At 36.0% G+C, this 23,989-nt stretch overlaps 2 protein-coding genes and 1 non-coding gene across 3 annotated transcripts; 1 reads left to right on the top strand and 2 right to left on the bottom strand.

Moving 5' to 3' along the window:
• Window positions 1–1,650: 1,650 nt before the first annotated feature.
• On the top strand, window positions 1,651–17,752 carry LOC130807398 (protein ACCELERATED CELL DEATH 6-like). Its single transcript, XM_057672591.1, has 3 exons — window positions 1,651–2,585; window positions 13,511–14,049; window positions 16,092–17,752. Exons 1-3 carry the CDS (start codon window positions 1,880–1,882, stop codon window positions 16,830–16,832), a joined length of 1,986 nt encoding a protein of 661 aa, XP_057528574.1. The 5' UTR covers window positions 1,651–1,879; the 3' UTR covers window positions 16,833–17,752.
• Window positions 10,606–12,261, bottom strand: LOC130807399 (serine hydroxymethyltransferase 3, chloroplastic-like). The gene has a single exon (XM_057672592.1). It carries the CDS (start codon window positions 12,148–12,150, stop codon window positions 10,621–10,623), a length of 1,530 nt encoding a protein of 509 aa, XP_057528575.1. The 5' UTR covers window positions 12,151–12,261; the 3' UTR covers window positions 10,606–10,620.
• Window positions 17,753–19,164: 1,412 nt separating the features above from the next.
• LOC130809561 (small nucleolar RNA R71) lies at window positions 19,165–19,272 on the bottom strand. The gene has a single exon (XR_009040863.1). It is a non-coding gene; the product is annotated as a small nucleolar RNA R71 (small nucleolar RNA).
• Window positions 19,273–23,989: the final 4,717 nt, after the last annotated feature.

Genomic DNA, 23,989 nt, shown 5'->3' with positions numbered 1-23,989 from the left:
GATGAAATTTCACACCTTTAATATCAAATCTTGCGTTTTCTTGACTGAATTTTAAGCAAATGGGAGATGAAGGAAGTAGTTTGTAGGAGAAGAAGGGAGTGTGAGTAATAATGTGAATGAAATTAAGGGTAATTGGTTTAATTTATAATAGGTAAGTGAAGTTAGTTATAAGGTTTAGAGGGAGAAATGGGAAGTTATTTGTTAATGGGGAGGTTTTTTTTTTTTTTTGAAATTTATTTATTTACTTATTTATGATTATTATTATTTAAAAAAAACGGATATTACATCATCTCTATTGACACATGTCCATTATGTGGTTTGATATTAGAATCTTATTCTCATCTGTTTTTTGCTTGTACATTTAACCTTCAATGTCTTTGAGACATTTTTACATGGTTGGGTATCAGGATTGTTAGTGATTCCCTTGCTGATTTTACATCTCAGAAGTGGAAGTGTGCTACAGCGAAGAGGAAGTCCACTATTGCTCTATGGAGTCTTACGTATGAAATCTGGAGTGCTCGGAATGATTCGGTTTGGAATTTTAAAGTCCCTATGGTAAGTAGGGTTACTAGGCAGGTGAAACTTGCAGTAGTTTTTGCGTATCCCAATCAAAAGCATTAATTTACAATGCCCATGGATTAGAAATCTTTTAGACTATGAGTAAATAGAGTATACTGTATAGCTAATTATTTTGTTTGCTCTTTTAAGGTTCTGTTTTCTTGTGCACATGAAGAGTAAAAGTTGAAAACCGTTCTTAGAAGGGGTGCCCCTCTTTCATGCTGAAGCAAAAAGGAAGATTGTTCTCCTGTTAAAGATACTATATATATGTAGTGTTTTGTACAGGATTAATATAATTTTTTCTTATTAAAAAAAAAGATAAGTAAACTTAAAAAGTCAATTAACTAACATACATCAATCAACAATACTCAAACATCCACAATAACAAAAGTGGTATGTGCTAATCATTCAACAAGCAAAATATAACTAATTTTTAGCTTTATTTAAATCCATTTCCAATTATATCATAAGCAATCATCAACAACATGGATGGATATATAGGACTCATAGAACTCATTCTTGTTGCAGATCATTATGTTATTCTTTTAGCATAATAACTAACCAGACTACTTTGTCCGCTAAATTAATAGCAAAGTGCAAATATGTTATTTTCAAGGAAAAAAAAATAAATATTTGTTGACAAATAAAAAAATATATTAAATAGTGTCAATTCAATAAAAATTGAAAAATATTATAATATAGTAGTATAAATGGCAATACAACATAATTTACCTTTAGTGGAATATATTTATTGATATTTAATTTAAATGTTACTACTTTATATTTTTAATGCTATATATAGTGGATTTAATGACATTTATTAGATTCTTTAGTAGCAAAATTAAAAATCATACTAAAGCGTTTTCGTGACATAAGATCTAGTGACAGTTTTCATATATGTCACTATAAACTATAGAAACAATTAGATATGTCACTGCGGTCCAAATAAAGTGTCACTTTATAGTGAAATTTAAAATAAAAACCAATAATTATTACATTATAATATAAATCAGTAACATTTCTTAAGTGCCACTAAATTCTGTATATATCGCGAAAAGTAATTTTATTATAGTGTGATATTCAAAAAAGTGATTGAACAATTGTTAAATATGAAAATGAAATAAATAAAGACAATTTAAAGTAACATTTGATATATATTGAATGAAACGGAAACTTAAGCATGCTTATAAAATATCAAAAACCTCCTTCTTTCCACCTCATATTTTTGTTTTGAACCATTAACTAAATCAACCCCACTTAGAAAAGACTCCACCATTCATCATTGACTTCACAACCTACTCAAAAATACCTCATCATATCCATGGAACAAGAACATCATCTTCAAACAGATGCCCAACCTACAGATGAACCAATCAGTACTGGCAGCTACTGTATCGAAATCCAATCATCATCTAACACCAACATACCAGAATCACCAACTAATATCACCATCCATGCCCTCCATATTTCCATGCTCCTCCAAAATGATATTCAAGGGTTCATGTCACAAGATATCAACTTGTCCGATCTTCGTTCGGATACTAATAAAAACTCAATTTTTCATTTAGCAGCGAGTATTGGACGATCAGAGTTCATTAATGAGTTCGCCAATGATAATCGAATGCTTCTAACGTTACCGAACTTGAATGGTGATCTTCCAATTCATGTTGCAGCAAGGGCTTGCCAGTTTGAGGTTGTTAAAAATTTGGTTAGGGTTTCTGAAGAGATTGGCTCGATGTTGGAGGCTAAAAATGAGGAGGGGAATACGGCTCTGCATATTGCATTAGAGAATCAGCAACAGGATATGGCTAGCTTTTTGTTTAAAAAATGCCCGAAAACATTTTATAGCACCAACACACACAAGATTTCTCCTCTTTATTTGGCTATTAAAGCTGAATTTTGGGATCTTGTGAATGATATGCTTGATCGTGGTACAACTGACACTGAGGCTGACACTGATGAGGCTGAGACTCATTTAATGAATGGGTACTCTGTTATCCATGCTGCAATTGTTGCCGAAAATATAGGTATGTATTCCTTTGTACACTCATTTATCGGGCTATTAGAGCCGTTTAAAATAGACTTAATCATTCGATATTTACCCAACCTTAAAATGTAACCCAACTTCAAAAGAAATGTAAAATAATGTAAAAATATATATGGGCTATTACTTTGGCAAAAAAACAATAAACAAACTAATGCAAAGTAAACCATAAAAACAAAGCATAACAATGGAAGAAGCATAACACACAATATATGAGGTATTTAAGGATACTTCCTCTTTAAACAATACTTACTATCATTAATATAACAACATACATCAATGAGAAGCTTCACACAAGCTTTGAGAACACACTCACAAACCAAAGACCTCACCTATAATGGTGGTCTCTCACAAATAGAGTTGTTTAAATGTGATCCGACCCGAAAATCCGAACCGCAATCAAAAGTTAACCGACCTGAAAATATGTTTCTTTTTTTTAGGTTTATCGAATCGACATTATCCGAACCGAAGTAGCCCCGAACTGATTTACGACCAAAAATCGTAAAATTGAACCTGAACTGCAACTGATTTTTATAACCGACATATAACCGTTAATCGAGATTACCCGAATCTAATAGTGACCTACCCGAGTCATACTCGACCCGAATCATGCTCAAAATCGAACTTGATCTGGCTAAAATCGACTTAACCCGAACATATTTTTAATTGAAATGATGTAAACCTGAACCAATTTTTAACATAGAAGTATGATCGACTCATATTCAATCATCTTATTAGTTAATCTAATAAACTAATAGAAATTTTTATAAATTAAATTTTATATATACATGGTTTCATATGTTTAGAGTTAATAATCAATGGTCAATGTTTATTTACTTATTTTTAATCAAATTAGATGAAAAATGATAAAAACTTTAATTTTAATTTACAGTCAAACAAGTAAAAGTAACAAAGTAATAATCACTAACTAATTTGCATTGTGATTATTTTTAACTATTTTACTTTAACTAAGGGGAATTTTATCATCAATTAAAAAATGTCTAACAACTTAATCTGAAATTGAATTAATCTTAGTAATTAGTAATTCGTAGCCGAATTCTACTGGAAAATAATACCCGAACCTGGTCTGTACCCTGTAAAACCGAACCAATTATTAACCGATGACAGTCCGAGGCCGATTGACTACTCGACACAAACTTCAACCGACACCGAACTGATGCTAACCCGATAGCTCAAATAACTGATCTTCAACCGAACCGTGACTAATCGACCTGACCCGAGTGTGACCTGCCGTAACATGCATCCGAAAAATAGACGATCCGAATTACAACTGAACTGAATGACATCCGTCAGAAACCGACCGGATCACCCGAATGAACACCTCTACTCACAAACAACCTAATACAAAGATGAAGAAACTCTAATGGTGTAAACCCTACTTGCCTCACTTGTATTAGTCCCTCACCTTAACCCTAACACACTCCTAAGACCCCTTATATAGTGCTAAGACATATTAGGATAACCTAGGAAAAAACGTTTAAAAGCCCAAATAAAATCGAGCCAAAATAGAATCGCGTACTGTGGGCTGCTGCACAGTGCTCGACCCGAGCAGGTTTGGCTCGATCGATCGAGCGCCTATTCTGAGGTCACTGGTCAGCTTCTGTCTTGTGGCTTGACTCAACAATCTCCCTCTCAAGCCCAAATCTCTCATCTATCACTAGCAAAAAAAACCTCATTTGTTGCGGTTTTGGCCCCAAGCATTAGTGATAGCAGCAGATGGCCTATTTTAAATGCTGCGGTTTTAAACCACAACAAAAAGTGAACCATATGCTGCAAGCCTCCCTAAAATCGCAACATATAGTGCAACTGCCACAACTCCGGATGAAGACCCTTACATTCAAACCAATCTCGCACGGCCTTAACATCCTTTGTCTTACCTGGAATGTTCATGAGAGTACCGAGTATGGCATCAAATACATTTTTCTCTATATGCATAACGTCAAGACAATTCCTAACCTGTAAATCTCTCCAATATAGAAGCTTCTAAAAGATTGATTCTTTATTCCATAATCGGTTTTCACCCCCTTGCACTTGCCCTATTTTACCAAATACAGTCTAAACTCCCTTAAGTTGTTCATAAACCTCATAACTGGTCAACGGTCGACGAGCTACACGGTCCTCAACCTCCCCGTGGAACATCTTCTTCTTCTTATGATATTGGTGATCTCGTGGGAGGAACTTTCGATAGTGCATGAATACGTGTTTGCACATAAGAATCCACGTGGATTCCATGTCATTGATACATATTGGGCATGCTTTCTTCCCTTTGTTCTTATACCCCGATAAGTTGTCATATGCCGAAAAATCATTAACGGTGCATAAAAGCATTGCACGCAAGGTGAACTCCTCATTAGCATATGCATCAAACACGGAAACGCCTTCATCCCACATCTTTCTCAAATCCTTAACGAGAGGTGCAAGATATACATCTATGTCATTGCCAGGTTGTTTAGGACCCGAGATAAGAAGCGAAAGCATTATGTACTTACGCTTCATACGCAACCAAGGTGGCAAATTATAGATCACTAACAGTACCGGCCAAGTACTATGTTGAGAACTAAGATTGCCGAATGGGTTCATTCCATCCACACACATTTCGAACCTTAAATTACGAACCTCATCCCTAAAAGTCTTATGCAACCTATCAATAATCTTCCACTCTGGAGAATCAGATGAATGTATGAGCAAGTGACCTTTCTTCACCTTATCTACATACCACCTCAAATTTAGCGCATCTTTCTTCATAGAAAATAAGTGTTTGAATCTAGGTATTATTGGAATATACCACAATACCTTAGCCGGGGGCCCTTTAGCATACCGAGCCCCTTTACACTTGTAGCACGATAAGCCACACTTAGGACACTCTTCTAAGTTTTCGTTTTCATTCCGATACAATACAAAATCGCTCGGACACGCATGAATCTTCTGGTACTCTAAGCCGAAAGGACACATGAGCTTTTTGGCATAATATGTCGACGTTGGAAGTTCATTTCCCTCAGGAAGCATCTCACCTAACGCTTCTAATAACATTGTAAAACTAGCGTCACTCCAATTGAACTTTGACTTAATGTTGAAAATTGTCAACACTGCTGTTAGTTTGGTGAACTTTGTACATCCAGGGTACAAAGGCTTTTGAGAAGCCTCTGTCAACAAGTCAAAAACACGAGGATGGTTTCCTAACTCATCCTCGACTCCCTCCATCATCTCATCAACACGATCCACATCCTCATCAACATTCTCTTCATCTGTCTCATACCCATCAACATGATCTACTACATCCTCATTGACATCGGCCACATTATTGACGTCCTCAACAAGACTTTTCTCTTTGTAAACTCCCTCCTCACCATGGTAAACCCAAACATGATATTGAGGCCTAAACCCAAGTCGAAGTATGTGCTCCCTAAGGATATGAACAATATCTACCTTTGATACATTGCCACAAGTGACACGTTGGCAATAAAAACCACCTCCCCCCATCCTAACTTGATGTTCAACCGCAATACTATAAAATTCTAATACGTCATTAATAAATTCTGACGATTCAATGCTTCCATACATCCAAGAACGATCTTTTGTCATCCTAATTAGTGTTATTAATTAATTTAAAACAAAATTAACACACATATATACTTATTTATACCAAACAAATTTAACCCTAAAATTATACGCACTACATTGTGTTCTAAAATAAAATCACTTAAAATAATTAACATTGTATACTTCATCTTTCATACTTAAAATAAACATGTGGAAAACAATAAAAATTAGCGTCACTAGAAATTACCTTGTGTATGTAGATGAAGAACAATCACAATGTCGCCTACAATGAAATAAGAAAAAACAAAATTACTACACATAACCATTTTTTCCAAACATAAGTAAAAATAAACATAAAAAAACACCGTTAATTCGTGAAAATTACCTTGAAGAGAGAAGATTCGTGGGTAAATGAAGAAAAATTCATGGGTTTTGAAAGCTTAAATAAGAAATTCGTGGGTTTATGAAGAACAGAGTATATGAGGAAGCAAATTCGTGGCCTTCAAATGTCGTGTTTAATTATGTCGTGAGTTTATGAGCAAATGAAGAAGAGAGCAAATGAAGAAAGCTTATGTCGTGGGTTTATGAGGAAGAAAAAGCAGGAAGAAGCAAATGTCGTAACAGTAGAGTTTAAGCAAAATGACGAAGAACACGAAGAACACAGAAGAAGTTGAACAGATTGAAGACAAGAACCAGGAAGAAAAGGACGAAGAACAGATTGAACAACAAATGTCGTGGGTTTTTGAAGAAATTTTTGAAGAACTTGAAGAAATTAAAGAACTTGAAGAAATTGAAGAACTTGAAGAACAACAAATGTCTTGGGTTTAAGGAGAATAGAACAGCATAAGAGGGTTTTGAGCAAAATGGACGTTGAAATGCGGGTTTTAAATTTTCCAGAAGTAAAATCTATAGGTTATTTGTTGCGGGCTGCAAAAAACCGCAACATTTGTTAGCTTATATGCTTCGGGCTAAAAAAACCCGCAACATTTGTGTGATTATATGTCGCGGGCTACAGAAAACTGCAGCGTTTGAAGTATTTTTTTTCCTTTTTTTTTGCTATTTATTGCTGCATATAAAGAAAATCGCAGCAAATCACACGCAGTAGATAAGTTTTTTTTCCACTAGTGTATCTTTAAATGTAACCTTCTTGGGTGACTTGCAACCATCATCAATGTGCCCTAGGCAACCACCTTCAACTTGTAGCACATACAAGTTGCTCTAACTCCTTCTTCCTCTCATGAGCACCATGCTCCCCTTAATGACCTTCAACAACCCATCACTAGCCTTGAAAGTGCATCCCTTAGACTCCAACCTACTAAGTGGTATGATGTTCCCCTCAAGCTTAGGAACATACCTCACATCACCTAGCTTTCTCTTGACACCATCATGTGTCACAATATCAACCTCACCAATACCTTCCACCTTCACCCTCTCATCATTAGGCAAGGTGACAAGGCCACCATCACAATAGCTAACCTTAGCAAATCTTTCTCTCTCACAACAAATATGAAATGAGCAACCAGAGTCAATCACCCATTCCTTACTACGGGTCACTCCCCCATCAACAAGAAGCGCACCATCGTAGTCTTCATCCTCCACAAAGCCTAGAGCGACACTCTCGCTACTCTCACCTTCTCTTCTTCCAACCTTCAAGTCCTTCATTCTCTTGAGGTCTTCTTTCATTTCCTTGCATATTATTTGAATGTGCCCCTTCTTCTCACAATAGTAACACTCCTTGTTACTATAGTCATTGCTCCCTTGAGACTTCCCCCTTGCTTGATAACCTTTCTCTTTTAATCTCCCTCTTGAGCCCACACCATAAAGAGCCTCATTATTCCCCTTCTTGTCTTCCCTATCACGTCTCTCCATGAACCTATCGTTCTCCCTCAATGCCGCCAAGGCTTGATCAAGTGTGATAGATTCCCTTCCAAGGATCAAAGTTTGAACTATATTCTTATAGCTCTTAGGAAGTGAAGCCAAGAGTAGTAGGCCTTCTCCTCATCGGAAAGCTTCTCATCGGCATCCAACAATTGGCACACCAATTGATTGAATGTGTTAATGTGATCTTGCATACTTGTATCATCCTCCTTCATGAGTTGATACAACTCTCATCTCAAACATAACTTGTTGGTAAAAGACTTTGAAGCATACACCTTTTGAAGTTTCTCCAACAACATACCGGGGTCGATCTCCATCAAGTAGTTATACTTGATTTCGGGTGCAATGGCAAGCCTAATGGTGCTCACCGCCTTCTTCTTCATGGCCACCCACTTTCCTTCATCCATTGTTGTGGGCTTGCTCTTCTCAAGAGCATCATCAATCCCTTGTTGCACCAGCAAGTCCTCTACGGTACTCCTCCACACCGACAAATTCATTTTTCCATCAAACAATGGAATATGAAACTTTACACCATCATCCATATTGATTTTCCACCAAAAACTCAAGGTTTCACCCACAAAACAACCCACAAATCTAACCTAAAGCTTTGGTTTTGGTTTCAAAAAAGAAAAAGTAGATTTCAGTTAATTCCTTAGGGTGAACCAAATGTCAAATTGGCTTCATGTTTAGTCTCAACTGAATTTTGGCAAAATTTTAAGCATGATCGGCTACTTTGGGTGGCCATCAAAAAGCCACCTTGGCTTTGTAGTCCGATGCACGTTTTTAGTTTGCTCTGTTTTGTGGTTTTTGCTTGATGTGAGTATTAGATGGTAAAATCTATAGATACCCTCTAATACCTACGTAGTATAGGCTGGTTAATCATTATCTGAATATTAGTCTTTATTTTATCGAACCGTTTCGTAATCGATACTAAAGTATTGGAATAATAATGGAAAGTTAGTGTAATTTTAGGAAGAATATCTCTTGACAAAATTCATTGCAATTCATTACCATGGGAACATGTGGTATTAAGTGGTAATGAAAAATTGAGTACAAAATAACTTTTTTATGATCAAATTTTCATTATTATGGGAATGATATGATACGATACATATCATATTATCATGAAAATTTAAACTACTAATCATCTCCATAACCACTAATTAGTACCATTAATTAACCAAACAACTTGTAAGTGTAATTCCTAGTCTCTCACCCTCTCTTCTCCAGTTTTTTGAACCCTATTGTAAAATCTTCATTAAAACTTCAAGAAAGCTTCATATTACATCAATAAAAATACATCTCGGCTATGGAGTATGCAGCACACATTGAATAAACCTCGTTAAATGTGCTCGTTAAATAGTATTCTTAAAATTCAATGTCATCGCTTAAGATCTTGCCTACATTTTTCTCAACAAATTATCTTCCAACAATTTTAGCCCCACCTTTCACCTATGCCTACATTTTGTCTCCATCATGTGCATACATTTCACTTATGCAACTTTAGCCCCACCTTTCTCCATCCAATTATATTGCCACTATTTACCATCACGTTCGTTACATTTACTTTCTATTCAACAAACAATGACATAAATGATATCACTCATACTAATTTAGACGTACGGATGCATCACCATATCAATTTCATTCCGGAATTACAACTTTTAAATTTTAATCTTTTAGAATTATATGTTTAATGTTTATTTTTTGCGAATTATAACCATCAAATTATCAAAATCTACAACATTGAGATCAAATCACAAAATTCTGACTATTTTCGTGGTCGAAATTTTAAGTTAAGTAGTTGTAATTCTTTAATTTGGCCTGAACGCTGTAGACTTTAATATTTTGGAGACTATAATTCGCTAAAAATAAACAAAAATAAACATTAAGATTATAACTCTCAAAAATCTAAAACTTAAAAACCCTAATTTATAAATTATTCTTGCATTTATTATTTTCTATACTGTCCTTATTCCTTAAATATTAAAATAGTGTCAATTTGTTGATGCTCTATGATCGTCTTAGCTCAACACATGACCTTACAGATAATGAAAGCAGAAAGCTCTTCACGAATGAACCCACTTAGTTCCTTTTTTCCAACTGACCCAATTTTCTATTAAAAAGAGAGCCAATAATTGGTTCGATTTAATGGGGTTTAATTCATGGCTTTTTGTTTAAGTTTTTGGTTGGATTTTAAGTTTTAATTTGTTGATTAATCAAACAGTCAAAAAGGTGTTTGGCAATTGCTTTTGAGCTAGCAAAAAGTATTAACTTTATAACCAAAATAAAAAAAACTCCAGTTAGTTTTTTTTGGATTTTGATTAACTGATCTACTTTTTCTCTAATAAACAGCCAACAGTCAATACCGAAATTGTTAGAGTATATAATATATCTTGGGGCTTTAACCATCAGCTTAAGCTTTTGGTTAAATTGGTTCCTTGACATGTATCAGAAGCCAACGTGAGAGGTCACGGGTTCGAATCTCAACCACCCCTCCTAGCCCAATGGGGTCTCGTGTGAGGGGGCGTGTTAGAGTATATAATATATCTTGGGGCTTTAACCATCAGCTTAAGTTTTTAGTTAAATTGGTTCCTTGACATTGTTAGAGTATATAATATATGTTGGGGTTTTGTTTTGGGACGTAACTTGGTTGCTTCAAGAGTTATTTGGATTCCTTCATGAATAAAGTCTGCGGTGGCAACAAACTCTGTTTCTTTAAACCCTCTCGTTGTCATGGCGGGTGAACCAATACGTATGCCGCCAGGGACTAAGGCACTCTTGTCACCAGGAACCGAATTCTTATTCAGTGTAATGGAAGCGATATCAAGAATTTTCTCAACTCGAGCACCATCAACTCCCAATGGCCTAAGATCAACAAGAACAAGGTGGTTATCGCTCCCACCAGATACTAGTTTGTATCCCAATTCAACCAGTCGGCTCGCAAGAGCTCTACAGTTTGAGATTACAGCGTTTTGGTACGCCTTAAACTCTTGAGATTGTGCATGCTTAAGGCAAACTGCTAGTCCTCCTATGGTGTGGTTATGTGGGCCACCCTGTAAGCCAGGAAAGACGGCATTATTGATGGAAGATTCTAGATCAACTCCCAAAATTGTATCCTTTTTGTAGAAGATCATTCCTCCTCTAGGTCCTCGTAGAGACTTGTGAGTTGTAGTTGTGACTACATCACAGTAATCAAATAGGTAACCAACGACAGAGGCAGCAACAAGCCCACTTATATGTGCCATATCCATCATAAGGAAAGCACCAACTGCATCCGCAATCTTCCTCATACGAGGATAATCAAAATCTCGAGGATACGCACTGGCACCAGCAATAATGAGTTTCGGTCGAAACAGGATAGCAGTTTTCTCAAGCATGTCGTAATCAACCAAACCTGTAGATTCGTCAAGCCGATAAGGCATCGATTCAAAATAGATCGATGTTCCTGAAACTCGTCTTTTAGGAGTCATGAAACCGTGAGACAAATGTCCTCCATGAGGTAAATCTAAACCCATGATATGGTCATGTGGCTTTAAAAGTGCAGTGTAAACCTCAAAATTTGCAGGCGAACCAGACAATGGTTGAACATTAACACCCCACTTTTCCCCATCCAGGTGAAATGCTTCCAAAGCCCTCTGCTGACAGAGGATCTCGAGCTCGTCAATATGTTCGTTTCCACCGTAATACCGTTTACCCGGCAACCCCTCAGAATATTTGTTAGTGAGACATGAACCAACAGCCTCCATAACAGCTCTAGAAGTAAAATTTTCCGAGGCAATAAGTTCCAAACTTTTAAACTGCCTTTCCTTTTCCTTGCCAATGATATTATACACTTCGGGATCGGTATCACTCAGACCATTATCTTTGAAGCCGCTTGAATCATCTCCAGTACCAGGAGCAGGAACAGAGACAGAAGAGGGTGGTCTACCAGTAACTAAACTATTAGAAACAAAAGAAAAACGAGAAGGCTTGGAGAAATGGATGGAATAATCGAAAAAACTCAAATGATTAAACCCTTTTTGATTGAATTGAGGAAAAAGGGGAATTTTGGGGTTTGGGATTGAACCCATAGTTGTTGATGTTCCTGCACCACAATAAGTTTGCATGATTGGTTATCAAGAGAAGAAGAAATACAAAGAAATGAAGAGATTCTGGAGATTGAAGTAAAAAGTTTTAAGCCTTGAGGTTTAGTGTCGGAAAAACGCAGAGATATGGAGTGAGTATATTAGACTCTGGTTTAAACTACAACAATCAAAATAAAACCCTACATTGCGAATTTAACCAAAAGCTTAAGCTGATGGTTAAAGCCCTAAGATATATTATATACTCTAACAGAAATTTACCAAACATCTTTATAAACAGCTTGTTTTTTTAGCTAGTTTAAAAGCCAATATTTTCAACTGGTCAAACAAGTCAACTAAAATGCCAACATCTTACAACTTATTGCCAAACACCCAAAATGAATTAATCAGGGTTGTGTAGGTTGCTTTGTGTCTCAAGGTAATGAGAAATTAGAGATATGTTTAAAAATTATGGGTTGAGATAGATATGGATTGTTTAGCAAACAAATATAAGAATAATATGGCATGCGAGAACATTTGTGTGTAATGATTGAACATTGGTATTGCAATTTGCTTGCAAATTCTTCGAAAGAACTCTATTTGATAAGTTAAGTTTGCTTATTATGAATGCTAACAAACAATCGGAGAAACACAAGGTGCACATATTTCATAAGTCAAATAGATAACATTCCAAAATCATATGACAATGAGAGGAAGACTCCAATGACCTATAAAATGTGCACATTCATAGTTATTAAAATCTCGATCCTAATCTATGATTCTACGATCCAACGATCTAAAAATGGGTGACTGATTCGAATCGCAAGTAGGATCTTAATGTTGGTAGAATCGTGAGATCCTACTTAACTCATGAATCTAGATGGTAGGATCATAACACGATTCTTTGATCCTATGATCTAAGATCTAAACCTATAAGGATAGTTTTCAATGGTAAAAAATTTTCATATAATCCAAATTTCACTTTTATATATATATATATATATATATATATATATATATATATATATATATATATATATATATATATATATATATATATATATATATATATATATATATATATATGAAATACTTATATTAACACGACTGTAAAATTCAAATTTTCCTTGATTTGCAAGTAAAAATGATTATTTTTTAAAACTTAATTGATGAAGTCAAATAAGTTTGTATTGACACTTAAAACTTAACAAAAAAAAATATACTATTTGATAATTAGTTATTCAAAGCATATTAGTGCACATAATTGAAAGATTACACGATTCGATCCGATTTTCCGATTTCGATCATACCCCTCAACCATTCCAATTGCAAACACAATCTAAATCAAGATATTTAATTATATACCAAATTGAGTGACATATATTTTTTTTGTTAAAATAAACAGATATCATGAAAAAGATACTCGACCTTTCTTCGGATTTAATAATGTACCTAGAAGATGAACAGAAAAGGTATCCAATATCATATGCTGCTTACACAGGCTTTCTTGAAGGCGTTAAATATATCCTCCAAACCTATGAAAATGAAGCCCTTAAAATGGATGCTAATGGTTGGTACCCAATTCATTGGGCTTGTAGTGGAGGCTACCTAAAAATAGTGAAGTATTTTTTCTTCTCGAACTTACCTAAAAAGACATGGTTACTTCTAACCGAAAACGGACAAAGTATTCTTCACGTTGCAGCAGCATGCGGAAGAACAGAGATTGTTAAGTTTATTTTACGACAACCCGAATGCGCGACGATGATCAACATGAAAGATAAAAATGGAAATACTCCTTTGCATTTGGCTTCCATGGGAAAACATCCTTGTGTTGTTTATGCATTCACATGGGATGATAGGGTTTTGTTGAGACTTCAAAATAATAAAAGAGAAACTGCTCTTGACTTGGCTCACAATTATGGGGAGTATGCATCGTTTAAAGAGGTAGGTTTTTTTTTTTCAATTGGCTTTTTGCTCTTTATTATTGGTTTTTTTTTTTTTTTAAACTTTTTTGATTAGTTGTAAATATTGGTTGCTTTATTGGTTTTTAAGCTAGCTGAAAAAGTCAGTTATTCATGGGCTAACAAGCCAAAAGCCAAACAGAAAAACTAGTTAGAATAACCTTTTCATTTTGACTTAAAAATCACTTTTCAGCTTTTTAAAAGTCATTTATCAAACATTGCTTTTGACTATTTGACCAACCAACAAGCCAAACAACCAAAAATCAAAAGCCAACCAAAAAAGCTAATTAAAAGGTCATGACCTAAACACCCCTTTATGTTTTTATAAGGAATGTTCATAAAAATTTAAAAAAAAAATTGAATTTTTTAGACAATAGAGAAATTATTGTATTAAAAATAAATTAAATTGATGGAGAAAAAATAGACACTATAAATATTAAAAATTATATATAATACACTTTGATGAAAAATAAAGGGACCATAAACACTAAAAAAAAGTTTTAAAAGCTAATGAGAACTATATGAAAACTATAAGCAGTAAATAATATTAAAATTAAGATGATTAAGACTAAATATATTAAAAAAATATAATATGAGTAGAAAGATTTTTTTAGGAAAATAATAAATGAAACTATTTAAAATATAAAATGAGAAAATCAAATAAAAATGTAGATAATATTTCTTTTTTTATTAAGGTGTATTACTTAATTGATTCTTCATGTATAGAATAATTGACGAACAAAATTAAACATAGTATAGACTATTGACTAAGAAAAAAGAACACTAGTTAAGTCTTGTACTACTCTTCTCCAATTGTTGACTATGAAAACTTTACCTTTTTCGTGTACGTTGCCAACACAAATATATATAAAGGTTGTTAGAGCTGAATTTAGGTAATCATAATAATAATTGTCACTTAGTTCATCATGAAGGCCAATACATACTATTCTATTATGTCTTCTTTGAAATGCAGGAAGGATGTATGAGTTATTTTTAAGAAAGTAGTAATTATGAAAAGAGAAAATAAATTTTGTAGATGGAATTAAAAAAGAGTTAAAATATATGGATGAGATTAAAAGAAAGTGTGGATCATTGTCCAAATATAAAAATGATGCAAATTTAGTAAGACGAACCAAAATGAAAAATAATACAAATTTAATGGGACGGAGGCAATGTATGATTTGCATTGCGAATATCGTTAGTTCACTGCCCTTTAATTTTTGTTAAAATAAAGGTTGTTAGTGCTAAGTGAGTAACTATTTTTTGAAATTCCACTAGCATCGAACTTTCCAGAAACTCCAGTGGTAGCACTTTTATAAGATTTTTCCATATGGTAGCATTCAATTTATGCCTTATCTAGCTGCTGTAGCATTTTTCGTTAAATTCTTGTCAATTTTTGTTTAATTCACCATTCTAATGTTTCTACCCTTATTAAGTGTGGGTTGTTATCTTTATAATTTATCCTAAACCATTTTTATGTTCTCAAATATTAAATTCACCATCTTGACGTTTAATTCACTGTTTAATTCATCAACGCTCTCAAATGTTGTAACAATTTTATTTTCATTCAAATTGTTGGCATTTTTGACAAAAGGTGCCTTAAGCACTATTACATAAGCCATAATGTTCACTTAACGTACTTAACTATGATTATAAAGTTCAAAAGGTGTATTTCAAGCACTAATACATATGTACTTAACTAGGGTAAATTATAAAGACAACAATTTGAATAATGAAAACAAAATTGTTATAATATTGGAGAGCTTTGATTAATTAAATGGTGAATCAAACGTCAAAATGGTTAATTAAATATTTGAGAGCAAAAAAATGATTTAGGATAAATTATAAAGACAACAACCAACACTTAATAAGACTACGACAGTTAGATAAAGGCTAAGGCATAAACTGGATGCTATAATATAGAAAAATCTTACAAAAGTGCTACTAATGGCGTTTCATGAAAGTTCGATGATACCACGTAGAATTTCCCCTATTTTTTTTGTCTAACAAAACCTACTTTTGCAGCGAATGACATGGATATCCTTAAGATACGCGGGAGTTCCAAACGCCCCACAATATCACTACTTTAATGACGTACTTATAATGGAGCCGACCATGGTGAACACTACCCCTAGTAACCACAATAACAGCACATCCACAGCTTTCTACATAGTCGGAGACCAACAAGCCCACCCCCTAGTCAATAACAATTCCTACAAGAAAAGGACTAAATACAAGGAAAGAATCAAAACACTCCTATTGGTTGCCACTCTCGTAGCCACCGTCACATTCGCTTGTGGATTCAGCATCCCAGGTGGTTATAAAAATGACAATCCCAACTCAGGGACGGCTACCTTGGCTCGTAGACTTGCCTTTCAAGTGTTCGTTGTTACTGACATTCTCGCCATGTGTAGTGCCATTCTCTCGGTCATTTCACTATTTTGGGCTCATTTGGATGATCTAAGTCTTGTGCTCTTGTCGCTACGCTTTGCGCTGCCTTTGCTTGGATTCTCTCTAGCCATGATGTTGGTTGCATTCATATCAGGTTTTTATGTAACGGTTCACACGTTAGTTCCTTGGTTAGGTGTTGTAGTCTTATTTATAGGAGGCTTCTTTATATGTACACTTTTGATTTTTTATATTCCTCTCTTTTTACCTTTGTCTCGTATTAGGAATAAGTGTTTACGTTATTTAATTCATATTCCCTTTACCCTTATGTTATTAGCTTGTGATAAGGGTAAGAGTGGACCACATTATTCATTTTAATTATATTTTTCTTAAGATCATCAATTTTTGTTTTATTTAACTGGTAAATGTAAAATATTATTACCTTTGTTGGATATTGTGGCACATAATCTTATTTAGTTTTAGTTTGTGAAATGTATTGTGAGTTTTTTTTTTGCCATGCTTGGGAGTTGGGATAATATGAATTAGGTTACTACAAAAATGTTAGAACAAATTATGTTGTTAGCTAATCAGAAGCACTCTTTGTTGAGCATTTGATGTATGCACTTTATACTATATTTTTATGCTCCTTTCCCTTGCATTTTATGGCATTTTGATGTGTGATTTCGCATTTTCCATGTGGTTTTACGCTTGGTTGGAGTTTTTGTGTGTCTTTGATTATTTCAGGCCATTTTACTCCACTCTTATATTGGAAGCGGATCACTTCTGAGCATTAGGATGCGTGCTTCGAGATTTGGCAGAGTTCGAGACCGCACTACGGCACTTTTGTGAGCTCACGGGTCCATTCGGATATGCTTTTAGTCCCATTGGGTCTCGTTTGTACTTTTGTCGTGTTCTAATGAAGAAAAATAAGCACATAATGATGGGCCCGGGTGGGTATTTTCATAACCGAGCGATTTCAATTGAGAAATAGGAATGTAAGCCTCCAAGCCCAGGACCCGGTCGGGTATACTCTAAATCCGGTCGGGTCTGTCAATAATCACTTGCATGAATGCTCAGCTTACGGACCCGGTCCGGTCTTGCCTAAACCTGGTCGGGTCCTGCGATTTCTGCTCTCTGAAAACTCCCAGCATACGGACCCGGTCCGGTCTTCCAGAAACCTGGTCCGGTCCTGCTTTAATAACCGTTTTTCGCACGGTTTATATTTTATCATTAGGGAATGTAATAGACGAGGAGAGACGTTGTTCCTTTTTCTTTTTCTCTGTATTGAGGGTTTGGTATTGAAAGGGATTTATCATATTACTTGCCTTGAGGGATTGTTAATCAACGCTTCGACATTGTAATTTTAATTATATTGAAGGTATTAGTTTCAATTCTAATCTCTTGTTCTGGTTTATCATTGTTATCTTTGAATGTTTGTTTCTCCATTGAATTTGAATTTCATTTTCTCCATGAGTTTAATTGTTGAATCTCTTGTTAGTTTTAATATGCTTAGTGAGTAGTTTTATTTCTAGGGTTTGGTGAAACTATGCAAAAGGTCATGATTCTTGTTTGATTTTAGGATTTAAATTTGGTTTGTCTAGGCGATTCAATTGATGGGTTTTAGATTGATTGCATGTTTGGCCAATTTGCAAGTTTTATTCGCTCAAATCTATAAGCGAGAGTTGCGAGTTTGAGTGAACGATTTCCTTCTTTTAACAATTAAGCTTTAATCGCGATAGCTTGTTTTATTGTTTGATTGTCGAATTTGTTTGCGAGAGCAACATCTTCCTTCGCCTATATTCATTCCTATCCCAATTGTTGTTCATGAATCATGATCGATGCATAGTGAATCCTTTTAGCCCTAGGTTTTTAATTATTGAATTCTATTCATCTCTTGTTTTTGCGTTCTACTTAGATAAACTAAAATCCAACTTTTGATCGTTAGTAATAGTGAACTTGGTTCAAATTGTGACTTTATTTGTCCTTCCACAGTGGTTCGACCCTACTTTCCCAACTATACTAGTTAGGTGAAATAGGAATTATTTTTGGTAGTAAAACAACATATCAAAATTTGGCGCCGTTGCCGGGGAAGGGCAACAATCTTACTTTTTGAATTTAGCGTTTGCTTTTGCTAACCCACTCGAGGAACAACTGTTCCTCGAGCGTATTTACGTTTGTTCTAGTGTTTTTGTGCATGACCAGGAGTACCAACAAGCAACCTTTGCTTTTTGATCCTGAGGTTGAGGCAACTGCTCGTAGAAGACACGCAAGTGTAAAGAAAAGGAGGGCGGAGGCTCGTAAACAAGCTAAACAGGCCTCTCAATCTCTTGACATGGCGGCTCAGGCTCCCGAGAGAACTCTTAGGCAGTCTACACAGCCCAAGGCTAGCAATGTTACCGCGGGGATTAGAATGCCGACTACTAATGTTGGAAACTTTGACATCAAATCCCATGTTATGAATATGATCACGGGAAATCAGTTCTATGGTCTTGACAATGAAGAACCCGTTGATCATCTGCAAATTCCTTCAAGCATGTTCTTTACAAAAGATTACTGGGATGACTGACGACGAGCTCTACCTGTATCTCTTTCGTTTCTCTTTGGCAGGCAAAGCTCAACGTTGGTATAACTCTCTTCCCAACACCATTACTACTTGGGCACAATTGTCTGATGCTTTCCTTGTGAAGTATTATCCCGGTTATAAGACTCATGACTACAGAGTTAAGCTCTATAGTTTCTCACAAGATGCGGGGGAGACTTTTCATGATGCGTGGGAGAGATTCAAAGATTACCAATATATGTGCCCTCATCACGGTATTGAGAAGGAATTTCTTATGCAATCTTTTTATAATGAGACTAAGAGGATGGTAGATGGTGCGGCTGGCGGCTCTTTCATGAACAAACAAACTTCTGAGGCTATTTCACTCTTGGATACTCTTGCTGAAAATCAATGGAATAGCTCTTCTAGGCGCGCAGCTCAAGCACCAAGGAAGGGGAAGCATTAAGTTGAAACTTATTCCCTTCTATCATCAAAAATCTCAGCTTTGAATGCGAAAATTGATAGGATGCACATGAGTGCTAATACATCTATGCCAGTCAATGCTATGGCTACCTCTAGCCAAGGTGGAGTTGCTTGTGATTATTGCGGTGTGCATGGTCATTCTCTAATGGAGTGTTCTGTTAATCCCAATGGAGCTATGGGAGTGCCAGAGCAAGTCAATGCTTTTCAAGCTCGTCCTCCTTTCAACAACAATAGCTACTATCCTGGCATTCGGAATCATCCCAACTTGTCATATCGGAGCAACAATGTGTTAATTCCTCAACAGCAACAATTTCCACCACAAGCACCACAACAACAATATGGGCAACATCAGCAATTTCAGCCCAATCAAGGACCACCCGGTTTCCAAAGGCCTCCTCAAGGCCATCAACAGCAGCAATTTCAGAACCAACAACCCCAATCCGAATTGGGGGAATTGAAAAACATGATGGCCCAAATGGCCAAACAGCTTGAGCAACTCGGTACTCACAATAAAATGCTTGAAACTCAAGTCGCTCAATTAGCTACATCTAGCTCCTCTAGACAAACAGGAGCATTGCCCGGCCAACCCACTCAACCACATGGCAAGGAGACCGCCAATGCAATCACTACAAGGAGCGGGTTGAGTTATGATGAGCCACCCATGCCTCGCAATGAAGAGTCAAATTCGAAAGATGTGGGCATTCCTGAAGTGGTTATTAATGAAGCACCTTTTGAGGCAGTGCACGAGAAAGAGAAAGCAAAAGAAGAGGCATTGCAAGTGCCTCCCATCACACTTCCTTTCCCCAACCGCCAAATGAAGAACAAACTTGACAAGCAGTTCGGTAAGTTCTTGGAGGTGGTTAAGAATTTGCAGGTAACAGTTCCTTTTACTGAATTAATCACACAAGTGCCTGCTTATGCTAAATTCATGAAGGACATATTGATTAGGAAAAGAGCTTTTAGTGAGGTGGAAACGGTTGCTTTTACTGAACAATGTAGTGCTTTGCTACAAAATAAATCCCCTCCAAAACTGAAAGATCCTGGTAGTTTCTCCATCCCTTGTCACATTGGAAAACTGTTTATTGATAAAGCTTTATGTGATTTAGGAGCTAGTGTTAGTGTGATGCCCTTTTCTGTCTGTTCTAAACTGAAAATGGGTGATCTAAAAGTTACTAATATTACTCTACAAATGGCTGACCGTTCTGTTAAATATCCTTTGGGTATTTTAGAGGACGTCCCTATTAGGGTAGGTAAGTTTTATATCCCTGTTGATTTTGTTGTTCTTGATATGGAGGAAGATCGACAAATTCCTATTATTTTAGGAAGACCTTTCCTTCATACGGCAGGAGCAGTTATTGATGTGAAAAATGGTAGACTTACACTTTCTGTGGGGGATGACAATGTAACTTTCAACTTGAGCAATGCTTTGAAAGGTCCCATGCTTGAGGAAAAATGCTATGCTATTGATGTGATTTGTCATGATAACTTGCCCCTAACTCTTATGAAAGATCCTTTGGAGGCCGTTCTTTGTCTTGAATCTTCTACAGGTGATGCTAGCATTTGGAAGACTGAAATTGATGCTATTGAACAAGCCCTTTGTAATGAAGAGCTTAGTCACAGCAAGAGCAAGAGAGTGCAAAGGTTAGTCCGGCCTATATGCAAGGTTGAGGTAAAGAAGCCCGAACTAAAACCTCTCCCTTCCCATCTTAAGTACGTTTTTCTTGATGAGCAAGAGCTCCATCCTGTTATCGTCAGCACTACACTCAATGATGCCCAACTTTCCCAACTTTTGGATGTTCTGAAAACTCATAAGAAGGCCATTGGGTATAGTATTGATGACATCAAGGGTATTAATCCCTCATTCTGCACTCATAAGATGCGGTCCTTCTGGTTCTGGAGGTGGTGGTTCAGGCCAGTAATCATTTATTTGATCTTGTGCCAAACACTGAGGATCGTGCTTGGACTGGCTTGGGGGGGATAATCACTTCTCATTCACTCTCTCACTCATGCATCTGTATAATTTTATTATTTTCAGTATATAGAGTTAGGTTTTATTTCTCATATACAAAAAAAAAAAAGAAAAAAAAGTGTTATGGCTTGATGAGAACTGTTGGAATCTCCTGTATACAAGTAACACTGTCCTTTCCCCTAAAATGAATTTTGCAAAATGTTTTGACTGGTATTTTGGCATGTGATACTGTTATCTGGATGTCAGAGGCAAACCGTAGACACTCCTAATTTGTGAACCAGTTAAGTGGCATTTAATTGCCTCATGAGCATGAGTAGGTTAGCTGGTGAGTAAACCTAATCAAATTTGTGTGCATTATCTGCTAGGATGCCCATTAGGGGCTAGGCTAATCTTGACTTTGCTTTACTCCTCTTAGAATTTGACTAGATGTACCTTGTTGAAAATGATTTTCAGGCTTAGATGTTACTTGAAACCACATGGACTAAAAAGCCACCTTGCACTACTTTACTTTAGGTTTTTTCCCTCTTGAGCCTGAGCCTATTTTCTTTCAACCCGCATTACTAAAGCTCCACAGTCCTAAAATTTCCCTCTCTACACCTTAAGGAGTGAATTGGTTATTTGAGTTTGATGTTGGTTGTTGGTGTGGTTACCATCCATAATTGTAAAATTTCGAGTTTCTTTTAAATTCCTTTGTACATAGATACCCCCAAGTATTATTACTAAAAAAAAAAACAAAAAAAAACAAAAAAAAAAACAAAAAAAAAAACCCAAAAAGAATGTGATTTTTGTTTGTAGTTATAAATTCAATTAAAAGGGGTTATATCTTATTTTTCTAGAAGCTCGAAATTTCATTGGTTAAGTTCATTTACGATTGGCTGTATGATGTTCATGCTCGAAGTGTGCGTAGTTGCGAGAAAAGAGTTTTCACTCCCTATTATCCCTACTAGGTCTCATATTTTTAGCACGACCAATAACCTTAGCCAACGTTACTCCCATTATTAGCCTGAATTGATTCTCTTGGTAATTGAAGCCTATTTCGAAGGAGAAGGATAGCAAAGTTAAAGTGAAAGTCTATAGAATGTTGTTTGCATTGGAGAGATCTTTTTGTCCTTCTAAACACATGAGTGTGAGAGTAGGGAGGGAAACACTGCTGGGGAATGAAGTAGTCATTTTTACTACTTCGGTGTGTGTAATGAGTCCTAAACTCATCGACGATGGAGTGGTGAGTTGCCCCGTGAGTACCTCCTCATTTGATTTATGATGTGTTTACGATGGCCTTAACTGGTTACCTTTTGAATGAATCGTGAAAGCCGAATTGCGCTATGATATTCCGGATTGATGTTGAGTGCGCCTAAATGCCGAGTCGTTGAAGTTGCTATTAAATGAATTTCGAAAACTTTTGGGGAAGAACTTTGTTGACCTATATGATCTCCACTTTTCTTTGATGGTCCATTTGCTTGGGGACAAGCAAGGGTTTGGCTTGGGGGAGTTTGATGTATGCACTTTATACTATATTTTTATGCTCCTTTCCCTTGCATTTTATGGCATTTTGATGTGTGATTTCGCATTTTCCATGTGGTTTTACGCTTGGTTGGAGTTTTTGTGTGTCTTTGATTATTTCAGACCATTTTACTCCACTCTTGTATTGGAAGCGGATCACTTCTGAGCATTAGGATGCGTGCTTCGAGATTTGGAAGAGTTCGAGACCGCACTACGGCACTTTTGTGAGCTCACGGGTCCATTCGGATATGCTTTTAGTCCCATTGGGTCTCGTTTGTACTTTTGCCGTGTTCTAATGAAGAAAAATAAGCACATGATGATGGGCCCGGGCGGGTATTTTCATACCCGAGCGATTTCAATTGAGAAATAGGAATGTAAGCCTCCAAGCCCAGGACCCGGTCGGGTATACTCTAAATCTGGTCGGGTCTGTCAATAATCACTTGCATGAATGCTCAGCTTACGGACCCGGTCCGGTCTTGCCTAAACCCGGTCGGGTCCTGCGATTTTTGCTCTCTGAAAACTCCCAGCATACGGACCCGGTCCGGTCCTGCTTTAATAACCGTTTTTCGCACGGTTTATATTTTATCATTAGGGAATGTAATAGACGAGGAGAGACGTTGTTCCTTTTTCTTTTTCTCTGTATTGAGGGTTTGGTATTGAAAGGGATTTATCATATTACTTGCCTTGAGGGATTGTTAATCAACGCTTCGACATTGTAATTTTAATTATATTGAAGGTATTAGTTTCAATTCTAATCTCTTGTTCTGGTTTATCATTGTTATCTTTGAATGTTTGTTTCTCCATTAAATTTGAATTTCATTTTCTCCATGAATTTAATTGTTGAATCTCTTGTTAGTTTTAATATGCTTAATGAGTAGTTTTATTTCTAGGGTTTGGTGAAACTATGCAAAAGGTTATGATTCTTGTTTGATTTTAGGATTTAAATTTGGTTTGTCTAGGCGATTCAATTGATGGGTTTTAGATTGATTGCATGTTTGGCCAATTTGCAAGTTTTATTCGCTCAACTCTATAAGCGAGAGTTGC

Source organism: Amaranthus tricolor, chromosome 3, assembly GCF_026212465.1.
Source record: "Amaranthus tricolor cultivar Red isolate AtriRed21 chromosome 3, ASM2621246v1, whole genome shotgun sequence".
Lineage (NCBI taxonomy): Eukaryota > Viridiplantae > Streptophyta > Magnoliopsida > Caryophyllales > Amaranthaceae > Amaranthus > Amaranthus tricolor.
Note: the sequence above shows the minus strand (reverse complement) of the source record. Positions and strands in the feature narration are given on the sequence as shown.

Excerpts from the sequence above, each read along its gene's own strand:
- LOC130807398 (XM_057672591.1), top strand. The coding sequence starts at position 1,880 with ATGGAACAAGAACATCATCTTCAAACAGATGCCCAACCTACAGATGAA. Across the intron at positions 2,586-13,510 it reads AATTGTTGCCGAAAATATAG|ATATCATGAAAAAGATACTC; the intron begins GTATGTATTCCT and ends TAAAATAAACAG. Across the intron at positions 14,050-16,091 it reads AGTATGCATCGTTTAAAGAG|CGAATGACATGGATATCCTT; the intron begins GTAGGTTTTTTT and ends CTACTTTTGCAG.
- LOC130807399 (XM_057672592.1), bottom strand. The coding sequence starts at position 12,150 with ATGCAAACTTATTGTGGTGCAGGAACATCAACAACTATGGGTTCAATC.